The sequence below is a fragment of the Rhinoraja longicauda genome, chromosome 9, assembly GCF_053455715.1.
Source record: "Rhinoraja longicauda isolate Sanriku21f chromosome 9, sRhiLon1.1, whole genome shotgun sequence".
NCBI classification, from domain to species: Eukaryota; Metazoa; Chordata; class Chondrichthyes; order Rajiformes; family Arhynchobatidae; genus Rhinoraja; species Rhinoraja longicauda.
This window is the reverse complement of record NC_135961.1, coordinates 841,724-865,914: the sequence shown is the minus strand read 5'-3', so window position 1 is coordinate 865,914 and position 24,191 is coordinate 841,724. Positions and strand designations below refer to the sequence as shown.

Sequence of the window (24,191 nt, the reverse complement as noted above, 5' to 3'; positions counted from 1 at the left end):
CTAGAGCACACCGGGAATTGAGGATCTGCTGGAAGTTGCCAAACGCTCCATTCCTCATGACCATTGGGCGAGCACGCCGTTAGTACTCAGGGCCACGGCTGGCTTACGCCTGTTACCTGGAGAGAAAGCCCAGCTTTTACTGGATACGGTAATATCCTCACTCTGGTCACTAACATTGAATAAAATAGTTGATTTGGAGAACTCACACCTATAAAATATGATGCAGAAGTAAAGAGTGCAACGATCCTAAACACAATTCTCCAGTCTGAAGAAGGGTCCAGACCCAAAACATCACCCATGCATGTTCTCCAGAGATTCTTTTGTATAAACCAGCATCTGCTGTTCTTTTCACTATACCTCAGCACATGGACAATAAACTAAACTGGACTGATCTTTGTTTCTACGATGCTGTTGTTCAGTTCAGTTCAATTTAGTTTATTGTCAGGTGTACCGAGATACAGTGACAAGCTTTTGTTGTGTGCTATCCAAGTACAGCCTCACCAATGTTTTGTCCAACTGTAACATAACGTCCCGACTTAGAAACATAGAAAATAGGTGCAGGAGGAGGCCATTTGGCCCTTCGAGCCAGCACCGTCATTCATTGTGATCATGGCCGATCATCCACAATCAGTAACCCGTGCCTGCCTTCTCCCCATATTCCTTGATTCCACTAGCCCCTAGAGCTCTATTTAACTATCTTTTAAATTCATCCAGTGAATTGGCCTCCACTGCCCTCTGTGGCAGAGAATTCCACAAATTCACAACTCTCTGGATGAAAAAGTTTTTTCTCACCTCAGTTTTAAATGGCCTCCCCTTTATTCTTAGACTGTGGCCCCTGGTTCTGGACTCCCCCAACATTGGGAACATTTTTCCTGCATCCAGCTTGTCCAGTCCTTTTATAATGTTATATGTCTCTATAAGATCCCCTCTCATCCTTCTAAACTCGTGAATACAAGCCCAGTCTTTCCAATCTTTCTCCGTATGACAGTTCCGCCATCCCAGGGATTAACTGTGTGCCTCAATAGGATGTCCTTCCTCAAATGAAGAGACCAAAACTGCACACAATACTCCAGATGTGGTCTCACCAGGCCCTGTACAACTGCAGAAGGGCCTATACTCACATCCTCTCTTTATGAAGGCCAACATGCTATTAGCTTTCTTCACTGACCTGCACTTTTAGTGACTGGTGTACAAGGCCATCCAGGTCTCGTTGCACTTCCCCTTTACCTAATCTGACACCATTGAGATAATAATCTGCCTCCTTGTTTTTGCCGCCAAAGTGGATAACCTCACATTTATCCACATTATACTGCATCTGCCACGCATCTGCCCACTCACTCAACCTGTCCAGGTCACCCTGCAACCTCCTAACATCCTCTTCGCAGTTCACACTGCCACGCAGCTTTGTGTCATCTGCAAACTTGCTGGTGTTACTTCTAATTCCATCATCCAAATCATTAATATATATTGTAAACAGTAGCGACTTCTATGTGCAAATGAAACGCTGCAGGTGCAGGATTACAAATAAGGACACAAAGTGCTGAGGTAACTCAGTGGTCCAGGCAGCATCTCTGTAGAACATGGAGATCAGTCTGAGGAAGGGTTCTGACCCAAAACATTGCCTGATAGGAGTTACTCCAACATTTGTTGTCCCAAGTTCTATACTCCGTTTCCTGTCTGATGAGGACCAGTCACATCTTTAGGATACAGTCACATCTTTAGGGTGAGTGTGTGTGCGTACAAATAGGCCTCAGTCTTGTGAAGCCCCTCATGGCGACAGAAAAGGACCACAATTCTGACGGTACACTCCTCTGATCAATGCAGTGCCAGTGTGCATTTACTGGAGCTCCAGGAATGGAGTAACTCACTCACGGGGATCCAAGGTGCAAGGGGAAAATATGCCTAATTCCTGTGGTTTTTCTGAATCCATTCCCCCAGGTAAAAGAAGTCTTTCAATCAAGCCCTTTCCGAGTATCAAATGATTGTGTTAGCATCATGGATGGGAGTGATGAAGGTAGAATATGACTTTATTGTTATTTGACTTGTATTTATATTTCACCAGGATGTTAACTAAGCTTGCAGGCTTCCGTTACAGGGAGAGGTTGGATAGGCTGGGACATTTTTTTTCTCAGGTGCGTAGGAGGCTGAGGGGCGATCTTACTGAGGGTTACAAGATCATGAGGGGCATGGATTAAAGTGAACGTTCACAGCTAGATTTGAGTATAGGAGTAAAGAGGTCCTTCTGCAGTTGTACAGGGCCCTGGTGGGACCACATATCATATCATATCATATATATACAGCCGGAAACAGGCCTTTTCGGCCCTCCAAGTCCGTGCCGCCCAGCGATCCCCGCACATTAACACTATCCTACACCCACTAGGGACAATTTTTTACATTTACCCAGCCAATTAACCTACATACCTGTACGTCTTTGGAGTGTGGGAGGAAACCGAAGATCTCGGAGAAAACCCACGCAGGTCACGTGGAGAACGTACAAACTCCTTACAGTGCAGCACCCGTAGTCAGGATCGAACCTGAGTCTCCGGCGCTGCATTCGCTGTAAAGCAGCAACTCTACCACTGCGCCACCGTGCCGCCCTGGAGTATTGTGTGCAGTTTTGGTTTCCTAATTTGAAGAAGGACATCCTTGCTATTGAGGCAGTGCAGCGTAGGTTCACCTGGTTAATCCCCGGGATGGTGGGACTGCCATTTGAGGAAAGATTGGAAAGACTGTGCTTGTATTCACTGGAATTTAGAAGGATGAGAAGGGATCTTATAGAGACGTATACTGTATATCTTAAAGGACTGGACAAGCTAGATGCAGGAAAAATGTTCCCAATGTTGGGGGAGTCCAGAACCAGGGGCCGCAGTCTAAGAATAAAGGGGTGGCCATTTGAAGCTGAGGTGAGAAAAAACTTTTTCACCCAGAGAGTTGTGAATTTGTGGAAATCTCTGCCACAGAGGGCAGTGGAGGCCAATTCACTGGATGAATTTAAAAGAGAGTTAGCTAGAACTCTAGGGAATCAAGGGATATGGAATCAAGGGATATGGGGAGAAGTTGGGCACAGGTTACAGATTGTGGACGATCAGCCATGCTCACAATGAATGGCGGTGCTGGCTCGAAGGGCCAAATGGCCTCCTCCTGCACCTATTTTCTATGTTTCTATGTTTTAGAGGGCACAGGCTTAAGGTGAGAGGGGAGAGATTTAAAAGGGACCTCTGGCAACTTTGTCACTCAAAGGGTGGTGGGTATATGGAACGAGCTGCCACAGGAAGCTATAGAGGTGGATACTATTATGGTTTTTAAAAGACATTTGGACAGATTTTGGAAGGTTGGGTTTAGAGGGATAAGGGGAAATGGGACTAGCCCTGTCTGCCAACTTGGTCAGTATGGAGAAGGTGGGCGGAAGGGCCGTTTCCGTGCTGTACATCTCTGACGATATGAATACACGCCGATAGTCTGGGTTAAGTACTGCCGCTGCATTTGATGACGATACAAAGATGGATGAACAACAAGTTGTCAGAGTATACCAAGCACCTGCAAAGGGATATGGGTCGAGGAATGGACAAAAAGTTGGCAGATGTCTCATACATAGAAACATAGACAATAGGTGCAGGAGGAGGCCATTTGGCCCTTCGAGCCAGCACCGCCATTCATTGTGAACATGGCTGATCACCCACAATCAGTAACCCATGCCTGCCTCCTCCCCATATCCCTTGATTCCACTAGCCCCTGGAGCTCTATCTAACTCTCTTTTAAATTCATCCAGTGAATTGGCCTCCACTGCCCTCTGTGGCAGAGAATTCCACAAATTCACAACTCTCTGGGTAAAAAAGCTTTTTCTCATCTCAGTTTTAAATGCCCTCCCCTTTATTCTTAGACTGTGTCCCCTGGTTCTGGACTCCCCCAACATTGGGAACATTTTTCCTGCATCTAGCATATGATACGGTACGATAGAACTGTACTTATTCCAGGGGGGAAATTGATCTGCCAACTGTCATAAAACATAAGATACATGAAACATGAGATTAAAGTGACCAGTGGAAAGGTTTGGGGATGTGATGATTGGTGAGGGGGTGAAGGAGTTGCACAGTTTGATAGCCACAGGGTAGAAGGATCTCCTGTGGCGTTCTGTGCTGCACCTTGGTGGGACCAGTCTGTTGCTGGAGGTGCTCCTCAGGTTGACCAGTGTGTCATGGAGGGGGTGAGCTGTATTGTCCAGGATGCTCCGCAGTTTGAGGAACATCCTCTCCTCCAAGACCCCCTCCCATGAACCCAACTCCACCCCCAGGACGGAGCCAGCCTTCCTGATGAGTTTGTTAATCCTATTGGAGTCCACGGCCTTCGCCCTGCTGCCCCGGCACACGGCGGCAAAGAAGATGGCACTGGCCACCACCGATTGGCAGTTATGTCTATAACACTATCTGGACAGCAATCTGGTGAATTTATCACCGGGTGTAAAATTCAAAACCTGTAACTGGCTGTAAATGACTCCTGCCATTTTTGGATAGACAACTGGATCTGGTGGGATACAGTTCACATACAGGCAAAGGAGAGCAGGTTAACTTGGCATTGTGTTCGGCGCGGATATTGTGGGCCGAAGGGCCTGTTCCCATGCTGTACTGTTCTATGTAGTCCTAATTTGGTTTAAGTAGGTTTTAAGTGCTGGTTAATCTTGCATATCTCTCTTGTAAGATCAGAACAACATGAGCATTAGGAAGGAGTAAGCTGTAAAATTGACCTCAATTCCACTTTCCTCCCAAGCTAAAAGTCTATCTAGGTGTGAAAAATGATTCAGATTCCATTGTCTTGTCTATGATCAGCTCACAGACAAGAAAGGTTTAGAGGGATATGGACCAAATGCAGGCAAATGGAACTGGCTTAGATGGGGCATCTTGGTCAGCGTAGGCAAGTTCAACTGAACGACCTGCTTCTGTATAGTATGACTATCCCTCTTTTCAAAACTTAATGGCCAAGGATATAATAGGTAAATTTGAAGGAACATGTAGACACAAGGAACTGCCGATGCTGGTTTACAAATCTGGGCAAAGGGGAAAAGAATTGGGAGGGTCTTGATTAGTGCGATGGGAAAATAGATCAGCCATGATCAAATGGGCGGCAGGGTGGTACAGCAGTAGAGTTGCTGCCTCACAGCGCCAAAGACCCGGGTTCCATCCCCACTACGGGTGCTGTCTGTACGGAGTTTGTACGTTCTCCCTGTGACCTGCGTGGGTTTTCTCCGAGATCTTCGGTTTCCTCCCACACTCCAAAGACGTGCAGGTTTGTAGGTTAACTGGCTTTGGTAAAATTGCAAATTGTCCCGAGTGTGTAGGATAGTGTTAGTGTGCGGGGATTGCTGTACGGCGCGGGCTCGGTGGGTCGAAGGGCCTGTTTCCGCGCTGTATCTCTAAACGAATGGCAGAGTAGACTTGATGGGCTGAATGGCCCAATTCTGCTCCTACATCTTATGGTTTTATGGTGAAGAGTTTTGTCAGACACGATGAGCTGACTGGCCTATGATTCCATGATGTCTTGAGATAAAATAAAAGTTGATTTCTCCCGTGCATATCATGATTCAATCCTTTAAAAATATGTGCATGTAATGTTTGCCAGTGTAAACTGGCCTCTTTCATTGTTTTAGTAACAGGACTCAGCAGGACAGGGTTGTTAAACACCATTTACATACATACTGATCCGTTGTTTACTTTGTCATTGCAGGCATCTCGGCATGGATTACAGTCAACTTTTTAACAGGTAGGTGCAAGTATCTAGCGGATATCATTTATGAAATCAACATCAGGAGACAAAGCTAGACACAAAATGCTGGAGTAACTCAGCAGGACAGGCAGCATCTCGGGAGAGAAGGAATGGGTGACGTTTCTGGTCGAGACCCTTCTTCAGATTGAAGTCAGGGGAGGGGGCGGGACAAAGATAGAATGTAGTCGTAGACAGGAAGACTAGTGGAACTGGGAAAAGGGAGGGGATAGAGAGGGAAAGCAGGGACTATCTGAAGTTAGAGAAGTCAATGTTCATACCGCTGGGGTGTAAACTGGCCAAGCGAAAGGTGTTTAATAGTTCATAAATTATAGGAACAGAATTAGGCCATTTGGCCCATCAAGTCTACTCCGCCATTCAATCATGGCTGATCTATCTTTCTCTCTCAACCCCATTCTCCTGCCTTCTCCCCATAACCCCTGACTCCCGTACAAATCAAGAATCTATCAATCTGCATCTAATAATTACCCAGTGACTTGACCTCCACAGCCTTCTGTGACAATGAATTCCACAGATTCACCACCTTCTGACTAATGATTGTCAGATGTACTGCCAACAGATCACTGACATTCTTACTTGGTGCAGCTTAACAGGCCCATAAGCACAGTAACACAGATATTACTATAATAATCAATAATGCATTGAATTAATAATCCTCCTACCAGTGCAAGCCCAAAGCTTATAGTGCACCCACAGACACGGTCCACAGAAGATCACAGTCGCTGAGGTCAGTGTTGTGCAGTGTCCAAGAGTCTGATGGTTGCTGGGATGAAGCTGTTTAGTTTAGTTTAGAGATACAGACTCTTCGGCACAACGGGTCCGTACCGACCAGCGATCCCCGCACACGGACGCTATCCTACACACATTAGGGACAATTTCACAGCTATACCAAGTCAATTGGCCTACAAACCTATTCAAGAGAGAGTTGGATTTAGCTCTTAGGGCTAACGGAATCAAGGGATTTGGGGAGAAAGCAGGAACGGGTTACTGATTGTGGATGATCAGCCATGATCACAATGAATGGCGGTGCTGGCTCGAAGGGCCAAATGGCCTCCTCCTGCATCTATTTTTGATGTTTGTAAATGAGTTATCCTTCACTGTGAATGAATTGGCAGGTGACTGTATCCTGACCACGTGGCTTCAGGAATGATCTGCATGGCTGATTCCCTCTGATCGTCTCACGGGCAAGTACACAAGGGCAGAGCAGGGCCACGTCAGCAGCTCAGCGGCTCTGAATGATGCCCTGCGGCAGTCACCTGTTCTATTCATATTGCATTTGTATTTTGCATCAGACACACCCTGCAAAACCAGTTTAACGGAGGTGTGCAGAGCAAGGACTGCAGGGGAATGTCACCCATCCTTTACCTCCACAGATGTTGCCTGACCCACTGAGTTACTCCAGCACTCTGTGAAACGTCACCCATCCTTTACCTCCACAGATGCTGCCTAACCCGCTGAGTTACTCCAGCACTCTGTGAAACGTCACCCATCCTTTACCTCCACAGATGCTGCCTGACCCACTGAGTTACTCCAGCACTCTGTGAAACGTCACCTATCCATGTTCTCCACAATTGCTGCCTGACCCGCTGAGTTACTCCAGCACTCTGTGAAACGTCACCCATCCTTTACCTCCACAGATGCTGCCTGACCCGCTGAGTTACTGCAGCACTCTGTGTCGATCTGACGTATAAACCAGTATCTGCAGTTCCATGTTTCTTCATTGTTTACCACTTTTCTCTTTTCAGGCTTTTCAGGCTTTTAGATAGGCAGATGGATGTGCAGGGAATGGATCACTTGCAGGCAGATAAGAGTTGGTCTTGGCATTGTGTCTGGCACAGACACTGTGGGCTGAAGGGCCTCTTCCTGTGCTATGTTCTGTTTCTGTTATACTCATCTCTTCCTGATACATTTAGGGTTGCGGAATAAATTAATTTAGAGGGGAAATTAAAGGAAAATGAAAAGCGGAGACTTTGCAGGTTTGCTTCGAGACTTTATTGCATGATATCATGGAGAGATGGCGGCAGTAAACAGCTCACCAGTTCTCTGACTTCACAGCAGAATTAGCCGACAGTTATACTGTGCAGTAAACAACTTTAGTTTTTTGTTAGATACAACTCTACGAAAATATTCTATCAACTACTTGGGTACCAATTAATTCATTAGTCATAACATACTTTTTGTTTATGTTAATCTTTTTCAACAACAAATAGTTAATATGTAGGAAAATGGACTAGCGGGCAAATGGGACTAGCTTAGATCTTAGGTAGACACAGAATGCTGGAGTAACTCAGTGGGTCAAGGCAGCATCTCTGGGGAGAAGGAATGGGTCACTCATTCCTTCTCTCCTGAGATGCTGCCTGACCCGCTGAGTTACTCCAACATTTTGTGTCTACCAACATATGGTTAATACAAGCCAAACACAATGCAAAGGCATCTTGACATTATTCTATCTCACCTTTTAGGCGGCCCGCGCCACCATACCCTCTCCGAGCAAATCATAAGCCCCCCATTTACAGTAACATGTAGACAATAGACAATAGGTGCAGGAGGGGGCCATTCGGCCCTTCGAGCCAGCACCGCCATTCAATGTGATCATGGCTGATCATTCTCAATCAGAACCCCGTTCCTGCCTTCTCCCCATACCCCCTGACTCCGCTATCCTTAAGAGCTCTATCTAGCTCTCTCTTGAATGCATTCAGAGAATTGGCCTCCACTGCCTTCTGAGGCATTGAATTCCACAGATTCACAACTCTCTGACTGAAAACATTTTTCCTCATCTCAGTTCTAAATGGCCTACCCCTTATTCTTAAACTGTGGCCCCTTGTTCTGGACTCCCCCAACATTGGGAACATGTTTCCTGCCTCTAACGTGTCCAACCCCTTAATAATCTTATACGTTTCGATAAGATCCTCTCTCATCCTTCTAAATTCCAGTGTATACAAGCCTAGTCGCTCCAGTCTTTCAACATATGACAGTCACACCATTCTGGGAATTAACCTAGTAAACCTACGCTGCACGCCCTCAATAGCAAGAATATCCTTCCTCAAATTTGGAGACCAAAACTGCACACAGTACTCCAGGTGCGGTCCCACTAGTGGTAGGGGGCGCGGGTGGTCTACTGTAACTTCTCACAAAGGAAAACAAGCTTCGTTATCTCCTCCACTATTTCATGTTTACATTTATCATCCACCCTTCAACACATTCCCAGACAAGAGGTAATACGTCTAATCTTACTTTGCCGATTCCCACCAACCTCTTCTGCACGTGGTCAATGGGAGATGCCAGTTGTCACATACAAGCACACTTTCATTACCTTGTGCAATTCCAATCAAAGGTAAATAAGGAAGGATATTAATTTTACTTCCACAAGAGTCATTGCTGTACAGAAGCAGGCCCTTTGGCCCATCTCATCCATGCTGACCAAGTTGGCATACTGGGCTAGTCCCGTTTGCCCGCCTTAGACCCTTCTTATCCATACATCTGTCTAATGTCTTTAACAAGTTGTATTTACGTCTGATTGTATGTCCAGACTGTACTATTTCTCCTTCCTTCATTCTTTCTTCCAGTTTCTTCCCCTCTCCCAACCTGTGATCAACGGGCTTTCCAGAAACTGTTCCCGCATTCTGCCTCCTTAGTCCTCTCCCTTGTTTTAATGGTCCAGAGTTCCCTCTAAATGCCTGCCCCCTGGTGTGCTGTGGCAGAGCCTGCCGTCAAGCCCGCTGTCCAAGGCAGTCACAGTGCCGAGACAGTGACACTCCCATATCCGTGAAAGCCATCACTTACCATCCAGCTGTGAACTGGGGACGCAAGCAACTGCAAACGCTGAAATCCTGAGCAAAAACACCATGCTGGAGGAACTCTGTGGGTCAGGCAGCATTTCTGGAGGGAATAGACAGATGATGTTTTGGGTCGGGACCCTTTTAACTGACAGGCAACTGAATCATCCTACCACAACCAGAGAGCAGTGCTAGATAGAAACATAGAAAATAGGTGCAGGAGGAGGCCATTTGGCCCTTCGAGCCAGCACCACCATTCATTATGATCATGGCTGAGCATCCACAATCAGTAACTCGTGCCTGCCTTCTCCCCATATCCCTTGATCCCGCTAGCCCCTAGAGCTCTATCTAACTCTCTTTTAAATTCATCCAGTGATTTGGGCGGCACGGTAGCGCAGCGGTAGAGTTGCTGCTTTACAGCGAATGCAGCGCCGGAGACTCAGGTTCGATCCTGACTACGGGTGCTGTACTGTAAGGAGTTTGTACGTTCTCCCCGTGACCTGCGTGGGTTTTCTCCGAGATCTTCGGTTTCCTCCCACACTCCAAAGACGTACAGGTATGTAGGTTAATTGGCTGGGTAAATGTAAAAATTGTCCCTAGTGGGTGTAGGATAGTGTTAATGTACGGGGATCACTGGGCGGCACGGACTTGGAGGGCCGAAAAAGGCCTGTTTCCGGCTGTATATATATGATATGATATGATATGATTTGGCCTCCACTGCCTTCTGTGGCAGAGAATTCCACAAATTCACAACTCTCTGGGTGAAAATGTTTTTTTCGCATCTTAGTAACCCTCGGATTATCCTTGATTGGGTACATGTATCTGTACACTGTAAATGGCTCGATTGTAATCATGCATTGTCTTTTTGCTGACTGAATAGCGCGCAACAAAAGCTTTTCACTGTACCTCAGCACACGTGACAATAAACTCAACTAAATTGAAAGAGAGGTTGGGGCAGGAAAAAGCCTGGCAAGTGATGGTTGGACTGAGTGACAGGCTGGAGGTGGAAAGGGTGTCGGATAAGGATAGAGGAACTGGAGTTTAGAAGGATGAGAGGGGATCTTATAGAAACGTATAACATTATAAAAGGACTGGACAAGCTAGATGCAGGAAACATGTTCCCAATGTTGGGGGAGTCCAGAACCAGGGGCCACAGTTTAAGAATAAAGGGGAGGCCATTTAAAACTGAGGTGAGAAAAAACTTTTTCACCCAGAGAGTTGTGAATTTGTGGAATTCTCTGCCACAGAGGGCAGTGGAGGCCAATTCACTGGATGAATTTAAAAGAGAGTTAGATAGAGCTCTAGGGGCTAGTGGAATCAAGGGATATGGGGAGAAGGCAGGCACGGGTTACTGATTGTGGATGATCTGCCATGATCACAATGAATGGCGGTGCTGGCTCAAAGGGCCAAATGGCCTCCTCCTGCACCTATTTTCTATGTTTCTATGAGGAGGAGTGAAATGTAAAGCTGGAGGGATGGATATGGTTGGAAGGCGACTGGGTGGAGAGGGTGGCGAGGAGGGGGGAGACCAGAAGGGAATGTGATCCTCCATGGTCTTGTTTGGTGCTCATGTGAATTCCATGCATTGTACAGGTAGCTGCTGGCTCAGAATTGCCACCAACAAGTTTAGTACTTTGCCTTTTATTATAGTAAACCAGCATCAGCAGTTCCTCATGTCCACATTGTTTAGTCACCTGCAGTCTACAGCAAAGAATGAGGTCTCCTGTCTCTAATGTCAAATGCATTGACAGTAGAGGGCGGCACGGTGGCGCAGCGGTAGAGTTGCTGCATTACAGCGAATGCCGCGCCGGAGACCCGGGTTCCATCCCCACTACGGGTGCTGTCTGTACGGAGTTTGTACGTTCTCCCCTTGACCTGCGTGGGTTTTCTCCGAGATCTTCGGTTTCCTCACACATTCCAAAGACGTACAGGTTTATAGGTTAATTGTCCCTAGTGGGTGTAGGATAGTGTTAATGTACGGGGATCGTTGGTCGGCGCGGACCCGGTGGGCCGAAGGGCCTGTTTCCACGCTGTATCTCTAAACTAAACTAAACTAATCTGAACATTCTGAGGGGGATTAAATTTTAAAATGACTTCAGTGCTAACCACAGTGTACTCTTTTCAGACACCTTGCAAGACTCCAAGCAAAATGCTGCCGGAATGCTTGACCTTGGAGGTGGCTCCACCCAAATCACATTCTTGCCTCACACCGAGGTACGTTTTTGAACGAGTCTGTCTTATGGCCTCCTATTTTTCATGTTTCATGTTAAATCTCAGCATTGATTTTGTTTAATTTAGAGATACAGTGCAGAAACCGGCCCTTCAGCCCACTGGGTCCGCGCCGACCAGCGATCCCCACACATTAACACTATCCTACACACACTAGGGACAATTTACAATTTTACTTCAGCCATTTAACCTACAGACCTGCATGTCTTTGGAGTGCGGGAGCACCCAGAGAAAACCCACGCAGGTCACAGGGAGAACATACAAACTCCACACAGATAGCACCCGTGGTCAGGATGGAACCTGAGTCTCTGGCGCTGTGAGGCAGCTCCGTTAAATTCTTCTACCCTCAGATTACCCAGCGGTGAATGACAATGGAGTTGTTTGTTGTTTGATGCTTTGTATGAACCTTAATGCTTTAGGATATGTTATCACAGACACTGATGCGTTGCATCCCAGCCCAGGTCTAGCCCATTAATTTGACACAACAAATGGGCTTTCATCAGTTAGACTGTAACCACAGGCTGGTGACCAAGTAAATTAAATCCCACCTTTATTACTGGGGTCGATGTTGTGGGGCTAAGTCCACAGCTCACTCGCGGACGAGGGGTGGACTAACATTGACTAAAGAAGGTAAAGCAGTGGCTCCCAGGTGCACAATTCTGTTTCCCTTCCTGTGGATGTCAGTCAGTTGCAGAGGGTGCAGGTTAATCCCCGGGATGGCGGGACTGTCATATGAAGAAAGATTGGAAAGACTGGGCTTGTGTTCACTGGAGTTTAGAAGGATGAGAGGGGAACTTATAGAGATGTATGAAATTATAAAAGGACAGGCTAGATGCAGGAAAAATGTTCCCAATGTTGGGGGAGTCCAGAACCAGGGGCCACAGTCTAAGAATAAAGGGAAGGCCATTTAAAATTGAGGTGAGAGGAACTTTTTCACCCAGAGTTGTGAATTTGTGAAATTCTCTGCCACAGAGGGCAGTGGAGGCCAATTCACTGGATGAATTTAAAAGAGAGTTAGATAGAGCTCTAGGGGCTAGTGGAATCAAGGGATATGGGGAGAAGGCAGGCACGGGTTACTGATTGTGGATGATCAGCCATGATCACAATGAATGGCGGTGCTGGCTCAAAGGGCCGAATGGCCTCCTCCTGCACCTATTCTCTATGTTTCTATGTATAAAGAGATTCACGAGGATGTTAGAGGATAGGGACTGCCTTACAGCGCCAGAGGCCCGGGTTTGATCCCCACTACGGGTGCTGTCTGTACAGAGTTTGTACGTTCTCCCCATGACCTGCGTGGGATTTCTCCGAGATCTTCGAAATTCTCCCAAAGACGTACAGGTTTGTAGGTTTATTGGCTTGGTATAAATGTAAATTGTCCCTAGTGGGTGTAGGACAGTGTTAATGTGCGGGGATCACTGGTCGGTGCGGACTCGGTGGGCCGAAGGGCCTGTTTCTGTGCTATATCTCTAAACTAAACTAGAGGGCATAGGCTGAAGGTGAGAGGGGAAAGATTTAAGTGGGGCCTCAGGACAGAGTAATGGAGGGTGGTGTTTATCTGCAATGAGCTGCCGGGAGAAGCTTTTGAAGTGGACAGGCTAGGACTTCAGAGATCTGAACTGTACGTGCCATAGAGTCATAGATAGAATCATAGAGTGATAGTGTGGAAACAGCCCCTTCAGCCCAAATCGCCCACAATGTCCCAGCTACCCTAGTCCCACTTGCCTGCGCTTAACCCTCCAAACCTGTCCTATCCATGTACCTGTCCGACTGTTATTTAAACAATGTGATAGTCCCTGCCTCAATTACCTCCTCTGGCAGCTTGTTCCATACACCTATCACCCTCTGTGTGAAAAAGTTACCCCTCGGATTCCTATTAAATCCTTTCCCCTGCATTTTGAACCTGTGTCCTCTGGTCCTCGATTCCCCTACTCTGGGCAAGAGACTCTGTGCATCTATCCGATCTATTCCTCTCATGATTTGGTACACCTCTATAAGATCTCCCCTCATCCTCCTGCGCTCCATGGAATAGAGACCCAGCCTACTCAACCTCTCTATAGCTCACACCCTCTAGTCCTGGCAACATCCTCATAAATCTTTTCTGAACCCTTTCAAGCTTGACAATATCAGGATGTTAGAGTGTGGGAGTGTTAGGATGAGAGGGGTTAGAAAATAACATTTACGTTACACTCTCCCATCTCCAGAGCTGTGATGTATTCCAATCCAGTTTTAATTCTCTCAGTACAAAAATACACACTGAAATTAGAAAACAGCTGTATCTTAATGCAGGCACGGTGCTCTGTTGAGAATTTATGTTCTTATGTTGAATAGGTTTCTGTTCTGGCATTTTCTGATAATATTTGACATTCCCTCAAAGTGCGACTGTGTTCATTTTGCACAAGTAATGTTAGATTAATTCAATTTAATGTAAATTTGGTACGCAAATAGTACATTTAAATGGAGGATCGACACAAAAAGCTGGAGTAACTCAGCGGGACAGGCAGCATCTCTGGAGAGAAGGAATGGGTGATGTTTCGGGTCAAGACCCTTCTGCAGATATATTTCAATGTAAACTAGACCAAGTGGACCCGTTGGGCCCAAACCTCTCCTGCATTGGTGCAGCACCCTCTGCTCCCCTCCCCCTTCCCTCCCACTATCCCCCTCAACCCCCCTTATCCTCCCTCCACCCCCCCTACCCTCCCCCTTACCCCCCCCCTCCCTAGGAGATAGATTTAAACTTTAAAATGTGAATAACTTTAAAAATATAACACCGATTTCAATGAAATTTCTTCCATTAGCACCAAAGGGACGACGGTGAGTAAGGTGGGCCTAAAACTGTCGTGCTATCATGTACCGTTTTGGCTGTAGTTCAGGAACAAACAAACATGAGTTTTAGTATATAGATGATTACTGCTGTCTTGTGTGAAGCAGAAAGCATGGTCAATGTATATCTGCTGCCATCTGGTGGCCACAGGACCCACAACACCCAGACGGTGCATTTTGTACAATTCATGTGGGTTCTTCAGGGCTGTTCTGCTCAGTGTTCATAAATGATAGGAGTAGAATTAGGCCATTCGGCCCATCAAGTCTACTCCGCCATTCAATCATGGCTGATCTATCTTTCCCTCTCAATCCCATTCTCCTGCCTTCTCCCCATAACCCCTGACACCCGCACCAATCAAGAATCTATCTTTCTCTGCCTTAACTATATCCACTGACTTGGCCTCCACAGCCTTCTGTGGCAAAGAATCCCACAGATTCACCACCCTCTGACAAAATAAATTCCTCCTCTTCTCCTTCCTAAAGGTAGCCCTTTAATTCTGAGGCTGTGACCTCTGGTCCTAGACTCTCCCACTGGTGGAAACATCCTCTCCACATCCACTCTATCCAGGCCTTTCACTATTCGCTATGTTTCAATGAGGTCCCCCCCCCTCACCCTGCTAAACTCCAGCAAGTACAGGCTTGGTGCTGTCAAACGCTCATCATAGGTTAACCCACTCATTCCTGGATCATTCTCACAAACCACCTCTGGACCCTCTCCAATGCCAGCACATCCTTCCTCAGATATGGGGCCCAAAATTGGTATTCTGATAGGTTGGAAAGGCACAAGCAGAATTCCCACTCTGTGTTTTGTTACTCCTTCTCTCTGGAGTGTAGGAGGCTGAGGGGTGACCTTATTGAGGTGTATAAGACCAGTAGGGGCACGGATAAAGGGGACACACAGTCTGTTCCCCAGGGTAGAGGATTCTAAAACTAGAGGGCACAGGCGAGAGGCGAGAGGGAGGAGGGGGAGAATTAAAATGAATGAAAGAATAATCATTTAACAAATACATCCCTTTTTCCAACTTAATTTTGTGAAGCTGAACTAACTGTTAAATTGGGAAAATGAATAACCTGACATTGAAAGAGATGTTTTGTTGAAAATGCACATTTTCAGATGATTCCTTTGAAGGAAATATTTTTTCTCTGCAAAATAGTTATCATTCAAACCTTATTTTACATAGAGTCATAGAGTTGTACAGCACAGAAACAGGCCCTTCGGCCCACCTTGTCCATGCCGACCAAGTTGACATTCTGGGCTAGTCCCATTTGCCTGCATTTGGCCCATATCCCTCTAAACCCTTCCAATCCACATATCTGTCCAAATGGCTTTTAAAAAGTCATAATTGTCCCCACTTCTATAGCTTCCTCTAGTTTTAGAATTCTCTACCCTGGGAAAAAGATTGTGACCATTAGTTTAGTTTAGTTTAGAGACATAGAAACAGGCCCTTCAGCCCACCGAGTCGTCACCAACCAGCGATCCCCGCACATTAACACTATCCCACACACACACTAGGGACAATTTACACTTAAACCAAGAAGGTGCTCCTCAACTTCTGATGGGTTTCCGTTGCGAGAAACCCATCACAAACGGAAAATATCGTAAGTCGAAATGCATTCAATACACGCGATCACGTGGCCAGAAGCGGGCAGCGGCCATGGTCGCTGCCATTTGCACCATCGCAAAGTCGAAATATCGTAAGTCGAAGCATCGTAAATGAGCACCTGTATACAAACAATTAACCCACAAACCTGCACATCTTTGGAGTGTGGGAGGAAACCGAAGATCTCGGAGAAAACCCACGCAGGTCACGGGGAGAACGTACAAACTCCGTACAGACAGCACCCGTAGTGGGGATGGATCCCGGGTCTCCGGCGCTGTATTCGCTGTAAGGCGGCAACTCTACCGCTGCACCACCGTGACCACCCAGTCTTTTAAATTTGGTTATAGTACCTGCCTCAAGTACTTTCTCTGACAGCTTGTTCCATATACTGTACCTATTGCCCTCTGTGTGAAAAAGTTGCCCCTCAGGTTTCTACTCATTCTTTTCCCTCTTGCTTTAAACCTATGCCACTGGTTCCTGATTTCTCTACTCTGGGTAAAGGACTCTGTGCATTCCCCTGCTTCTTCCCCTCATGGTTTTATACACCTCATTTAGATCACCCTCTATCCTCCTACGGGCGGCACGGTGGCGCAGCAGTAGAGTTGCTGCCTTACAGCGCTTGCAGCGCCGGAGACCCGGGTTCCATCCTGACTACGGGTGCTGTCTGTACGGAGTTTGTACGTTCTCCCCGTGACCTGCGTGGGTTTTATCCTAGATCTTCGGTTTCCTCCCACACTCCAAAGACGTGCAGGTTTGTAGGTTAATTGGCTTGGTAAATGTGAAAATCGTCTCTAGTGGGTGTAGGATAGTGTTAGTGTGCAAGGATCGCTGGACGGCGTGGACCCGGTGGGCTGAAAGGGCTTGTTTCCACACTGTATCTCTAAACTCCTGCGCTCCAAGGAATAAAGTCCTTGGCCGCCCTACTTCTCCCTATAGGTCAGAACCTCGAGTCCTGGCAACATCCTCGTGACTGTTCTGCAATGTTGAGCAAGTATCTGCCTCCGTCAACACTTAACGCGGTGTGTTCCAGATTCCAGCCACTGTGTGGGTGAAATATTCCACCTCAGATCCCCTTTAAAACCTGTGCCCTCTTGTTTTAGAAACTTAGAAAATAGGTGCAGGAGGAGGCCATTTGGCCCTTCGAGCCAGCACCGCCATTCATTGTGATCATGGCTGATCATTCACAATCAGTAACCCGTGCCTGCCTTCTCCCCATATCCCTTGATTCCACTAGCCCCCAGAGCTCTATCTAACTCTCTTTTAAATTCATCCGGTGAATTGGCCTCCACTGCCCTCTGTGGCAGAGAATTCCACAAATTCATAACTCTGGGTGAAAAAGCCTTTTCGCATCTCAGTTTTAAATGGTCTCACCTTTATTCTTAGACTGTGGCTCCTGGTTCTGGACTCCCCCAACATTGGGAACATTTTTCCTGCATCTAGCTTGTCCAGTCCTTTTATAATTTTATATGTCTCTATAAGATCCCCTCTCATCCTTCTAAAATCCAGTGAATGCAAGCCCAGCCTTTCCAATCTTTCCTCATATGACAGTCCCGCCATTCCGGGGATTAACCTACGCTGCACTGCCTCAATAGCAAGGATGTCCTTCCTCAAATTAAGAGACCAGAACTGCACACAATACTCCAGATGTGGTCTCACCAGGGCCCTGTACAACTGCAGAAGGACCTCTTTATTCCTTCCTCTACTCAAATCAGACAATTTTTTAGACATTGTGAGTTGGTGCATTGTTGAAACTCCATGTAGGAAGTCTTCTTGGGTAGATGGGAAGAGTTGAGAAGCAGGTTTCTTACGCCATCATCAACATAAATTATTGAATAAGTTATTTATTTAATTGTAATCCTGCTAATGCCAAAATTGTTGTATGTGTCTGAAAATGACACATTCAGAAATAGTTGATAGGCTGCAGAACAGGTGTTATTTAATACTTCAGATATACACAAAGTGCTGGAGTAATTCAGCGGGTCAGGCAGCATCTCTGGAGGAAAAAGTTTGGGTGATGTTTTGGGTCGAGACCCTTCTTCAGAACCAACCCGAAATGTCACCCATCCATTTTTCTCCAGAGATGCTGCCTGACCCGCTGAGTTACTCCAGCACTTTGTGTCTGTCTGTATAAACCGATATCTGCAGTTGTATGTTTCTTCATTATTTAACGTTATTTTCTTGCCAGGCATTTTATGTCATTGTAAGAATGTCGTATGGTGTAGTTATTTAGTTTGATCTCATTGTTTTGGAACAATGCCTTCAAGCCTGTTTTTCTATTTCTCCCATAGATGACACTCCAAACTTCTCCTGTTGACTGTATTACCTCAATTCAGATGTTCAATAGCACTTACACCCTCTTCTCACACAGGTTAGTAAGACCAACAGTGTTTAATTGTCATGTGTACCAGTAACGGTGCAACTAAATTCTCACTTGCTGCCGCTAACGGGCCTGTTATCACAATAACACACAGATAAATGTAATAATAATCCAATCAATGAATATCTGTAAATCTAGGCAACCATAATGGTGCAAAACAGAAGTCTAGTGCAACCAAAGGCAAAGTCCATAGAAGATCACGGTTGCCGAGTGTTGTGAAGTGTTCAAAGGCGGTCACGGTGGTGCAGCGGTAGAGTTGCCGCCTTACAGCGAATGCAGCGCCGGAGACCCGGGTTCCATCCCCACTACGAACGCTATCTGTACGGAGTTTGTACGTTCTCCCCGTGACCTGCGTGGGTTTTCTCCAAGATCTTCGGTTTCCTCCCACACTCCAAAGACGTACAGGTTCGTAGGTTAATTGGCTTGGTAAATGTAAACATTGTCCCTGGAGCTTGAGGCTCAGTTAGAGATTGGTAGGTATGACATTGTGGGGATTACGGAGACGTGGCTATAGGAGGATCAGGACTGGGAACTGAATATTCAGGGTTATACATCCTATAGAAAGGACAGGCAGGTGGGCAGAGGCGGTGGGGTAGCTCTGTTGGTGAGGGGTGGAATTCTGTCCCTTGCGAGGGGTGACATTGGGACTGACAATGTAGAGTCACTCTAGAGTCACTAGAGTAATGGGAGTTATCTACAGGCCCCCAAACAGTAGCCTGGATATCGGGTTTAAGATGCAGCAGGAGGTAAAATTGACATGTAACAAAGGTAATGCGCCACTGTGGTGATGGGGGATTTCAATATGCAGGTAGACTGGGAAAATCAGGTTTGTTCTGGGATTCTGAGAGCAGCTTGTACTGGAGCCTACCAGAGAGAAGGCAATTCTGGATTTAGTGTTGTCCAATGAACCAGATTTATTAAGGGAACTCAGGTAAAGGAACCACTTGGAGGTAGTGACCATAATATGATTAGTTTTAATCTACAATTTGAGAGGGAGAAGGTTAAATCGGAAGTGTCAGTGTTGTAGTTGAACAAAGGGGACTATGAAGGCATGAGAGAGGAGCTGGCCAAGGTCGAATGGAAAGGGATCCTAGCAGGAATGACGGTGGAACAGCAATGGCAGGAATTTCTGGGCATAATCCAGAAGATGCAGGATCATTTCATTTCAAAGAGGAAGAAAGATTCTAAGGGAGTAGGAGGCAACCGTGGCTGACAAGGGAAGTTAGGGATGGAATAAAACTGAAAGAAAAGAAAAGAGAGCAAAGAGTAGTGGGAAGCCAGAGGAGTGGGCAACTTTCAAAGGACAACAGAAGATAGCAAAACGGGCAATACGGGCTGAAAGGATGAGGTACGAGGGGAAGCTGGCCAAGAATATAAAGAAGGACAGTAAAAGCATCTTTAGGAATGTTAAGAGAAAAAGATTAGTAAAGACAAATGTGGGTCCCTTGAAGGCAGAAACGGGTAAAATTATTATGGGTAACAAGGAAATGGCGGAAGAGTTGAAAATGTACCTCGGATCTGTCTTCACTAAGGAAGACACAAACAATCTCCCAGATGTACTAGTGGACAGAGGATCAAGGAAGATAGGAATTTAAAGAAATTTGCATTAGGCAGGAAATAGTCTTGGGTAGACTGATGGGACTGAAGGTTGATAAATTCCCAGGGCCTGATGGTCTGCATCCCAGGGTACTTAAGGAGGTGGCTCAAGAAATCGTGGACGCATTGGTGATCATTTTCCAATGTTCAATAGATTCAGGATCAGTTCCTGTGGATTGGAGGATAGCTAATGTTATCCCACTTTTCAAGAAAGGAGCGAGAGAGAAAACGGGGAATTACAGACCAGTTAGCCTGACATCGGTGGTGGGGAAGATGCTGGAGTCAATTATTAAAGAGGTAATAACGGTGCATTTGGATAGCAGTAAAAGGATAAGTCCAAGTCAGCATGGATTTATGAAAGGGAAACTCTACTTGACTAATTTTCTGAAATTTTTTGAGGATGTGACAAGTAAAATGGATGAAGGGGAGCCAGTGGATGTAGTGTATCTAGACTTTCAGAAAGCCTTTGATAAGGTCCCACACGGGAGATTGGTGAGTAAAATTAGAGCACATGGTATTGGGGGTAGGTGTTGACATGGATAGAGAATTGGTTGGCAGACAGGAACCAAAGAGTAGGAGTAAACGGGTCCTTTTCCGAATGGCGGGCAGTGGCGAGTGGAGTGCCCCAAGGCTCGGTGTTGGGGCCGCAACCATTTACAATATATATTAATGATTTGGATGATGGAATTAGGAGTAACACTAGCAAGTTTGCGGATGACACAAAGCTGGGTGGCAGTGTGAACTGCGAAGAGGATGTTAGGAGGTTGCAGGGTGACTTGGACAGGTTAAGTGAGTGGGCAGATGCGTGGCAGATGCAGTATAATGTAGATAAATGTGAGGTTATCTATTTTAGCGGCAAAAATAAGGAGGCAGATGATTATCTCAATGGTGTGCAAAGGGGAAATGCAACGAGACCTTGGTGTCCTTGCACACCAGTCACTGAAAGTAAGCGTGCAGGTACAGCAGGTAGTGAAGAAAGCTAATGGCATGTTGGCCTTCATAACGAGAGGATTTGAGTACAGGAGCAAAGAAGTCCTTCTGCTGTTGTACACAGACCACATCTGGAGTATTGTGTGCAGTTTTGGTCTCCTAATTTGAGGAAGGACGTCCTTGCTATTGAGGCAGTGCAGCGTAGGTTCACGAGGTTAATCTCTGGGATGGAGGGACTGTCATAAGAGGAAAGATTGGAAAGACTAGGCTTGTATTCACTGGAGTTTAGAAGGATGGGAGGGGATCTTATAGAAACGTATAAAATCATACAAGGACTAGACAAGCTAGATGCAGGAAAAATAGACAATAGGTGCAGGAGGAGGCCATTCGGCCCTTCGAGCCAGCACCGCCATTCAATGTGATCATGGCTGATCATTCTTAATCAGTACCCTGTTCCTGCCTTCTCCCCATACCCCCTGACTCCGCTATCCTTAAGAGCTCTATCCAACTCTCTCTTGAATGCATTCAGAGAATTGGCCTCCACTGCCTTCTGAGGCAGAGAATTCCACAGATTCACAACTCTCTGACTGAAAAAGTTTTTCCTCATCTCAATTCTAAATGGCCTACCCCTTATTCTTAAACTGTGGCCCCTTGTTCTGGACTCCCCCAACATTGGGAACATGTTTCCCGCCTCTAACGTGTCCAATCCCTTAATAATCTTATATGTTTCGATAAGATCTCCTCTCATCCTTCTAAATTCCAGTGTATACAAGCCTAGTCGTTCCAGTCTTTCAACATATGAAAGTCCCGCCATTCAGGGAATTAACCTAATAAACCTACGCTGCACGACCTCAATAGCAAGAATATCCTTCCTCAAATTTGGAGACCAAAACTGCACATAGTATTCCAGGTGCGGTCTCACTAGGGCCCTGTACAACTGCAGAAGGACCTCTTTGCTCCTATACTCAACTCCTCTTGTTATGAAGGCCAACATTCCATTGGCTTTCTTCACTGCCTGCTGTACCTGCATGCTTCCTTTCAGTGACTGATGCACTAGGACACCCAGATCTCGTACGTCCCCTGTTCCTAACTTGACACCATTCAGATAATACTCTGCCTTCCTATTCTTACCACCAAAGTGGATAACCTCACACTTATCCACATTAAACTGCATCTGCCATGCATCCGCCCATGTTCCCAATGTTGGGGGAGTCCAGAACCAGGGGACACAGTCTAAGAATAAAGAGGAGGCCATTTAAAACTGAGGTGAGAAGAAACTTTTTCACCCAGAGAGTTGTGAATTTGTGGAATTCTCTGCCACAGAGGGCAGTGGAGGCCGATTCACTGGATGAATTTAAAAGAGAGTTAGATAGAGCTCTAGGGGCTAGTGGAATCAAGGGATATGGGGAGAAGGCAGGCACGGGTTACTGATTGTGGATGATCAGCCATGATCACAATGAATGGCGGTGCTGGCTCGAAGGGCCAAATGGCCTCCTCCTGCAGCTATTTTCTATGTTTCTATGGTGTAGAATAGTGTTAATGTGCGGGGATCGCTAGTCAGCGTGGACCCGGTGGGCCGAAGGGCCTGTTTCCGCGCTGTATCTCTAAATGAACCAAAACAAAAGGCTGATGATCATTGGGTCATCAAAGCTGTTGTGGAACCTGGAGGTCACGGTTTCCAGCTTGTGTACCACCGGGATTCCCGATGGGAACAGCGAGATGAGAGTGTTTATTTGACTAACATTGTTTTCAATTTCCAGTTACCTGGGACTCGGCCTGATGTCTGCAAGGTTGGCAATCTTGGGAGGAACTGAAGGTAGACCAAGTAAGTTAATATCATGGGTCATGAGTTCTTTTGCCTCAAGGACAATATCCCTCTTCTGGTTTGCTGTGAAACAATGTGTGCCTGAAGAAGGGTTCTGCCCCGACATGCCGCCTGCCATTCTCTCCGCAGGTGCTGCCTGACCCACGGAGATCCTCCAGCATGTTGTGTTTTTTGCTGCAGTCTCTTGTGCCTCCAGATTGTGCTCCATTGTGTTGGGTATAGGGCTCAGCACTACTGTGGTCAGGGGCAGCAAGCTAATACCCCAGCCAACATTCCCCTCGTGATCTTATACACCTCCACAAGATCACCCTTCATCCTCCTGCGCGCTAAGGAATAAAGTCCTAGTCTGCCCAACCTCTCCCAAAAGGCCAGGCCCTCGAGTCCTGGCAACATGCTCGTAAATCTCCTTGCCACTCTTAATGCCATCTTTTCTGGAAAGGTGCTGGATTAAATGAGTTTAAGGGCTGAAATAAATGCAGGCGTGCCGACGAAACCCCTACCGCAGACTAATGTATTTCAGTGCTTTAAATCAGAGCTTGTTTGTGTTCAGTTCTGTTGATGCCTTATGTGGGCATTTGAATACCATGAGGACTGGCCTAACTGCTGAAGAAGGGTCTCGACCTGAAACGTCACCTATTTTCTCCAGAGATGCTGTCTGACCCACTGAGTTACTGCAGCTTTTTGTTACTATCTTTGGTGCGAGCCAGGATCTATAGGATAGGTTTAGAGGGATATGGCCCAAACGCAGGCACGGTGGCGCAGCAGTAGAGTTGCTGCCTTACAGCGAATGCAGCGTCGGAGACCCGGGTTCCATCCCCACTACGGGTGCTGTCTTGTCTTCTGCAAAAGCGTTTCTGTGACTTCTGTGTTATAATGTACCTCAAGAGGATTTCATTGTCAGAGATCCCAAAACAGAACAATGCCATTCTTACTTGCTGCAAGACAACAGGTTTGCAAACACAGTACTCAGTAGATGACATAATCAAGAACAAAATGTTCAAAAATAACAAAACAATATATTGCCACACGAAGCAGAGCCCGAAGCCGTTAGTCCAGTCACGGCAGTGTGTGGTTTGGAGTTTAGTTGCCAACCATGGTGCCAATCTAGCGAGTCGCATTTGCCTGCTAATGCTCTGTGTCTCTCTAATCCCTGCACGTTCATGTCTGTTTAATCACCAGCCAAACTCTGCCTCCATCACCTCCCTGGCAGCGCCTTCCAGGCACCCACCACTCTGTAAAACAAAAACTTACCTCACACATCT

The 24,191-nt window shown here is 46.4% G+C and overlaps 1 protein-coding gene across 3 annotated transcripts in view; it reads left to right on the top strand.

Annotated features, from left to right (window-relative positions):
- The window catches only part of entpd6 (ectonucleoside triphosphate diphosphohydrolase 6), a 49,690-nt gene that overhangs the window by 10,225 nt on the left and 15,274 nt on the right, over positions 1-24,191 (top strand). For 2 of the 3 annotated variants that reach the window (XR_013547611.1, XM_078404672.1), the window contains exons 3-8: positions 5-148; positions 1,939-2,014; positions 5,719-5,754; positions 11,677-11,765; positions 18,490-18,569; positions 22,865-22,929. Coding sequence is in view for 2 of the 3 variants with exons in the window: in XM_078404672.1 (XP_078260798.1) it covers positions 5-148; positions 1,939-2,014; positions 5,719-5,754; positions 11,677-11,765; positions 18,490-18,569; positions 22,865-22,929 (490 nt within the window). In the remaining variant the exon portion in view is untranslated. The remainder of the gene's footprint in view (positions 1-4; positions 149-1,938; positions 2,015-5,718; positions 5,755-11,676; positions 11,766-18,489; positions 18,570-22,864; positions 22,930-24,191) is intronic. The other variant, XM_078404673.1, reaches the window with a different exon arrangement.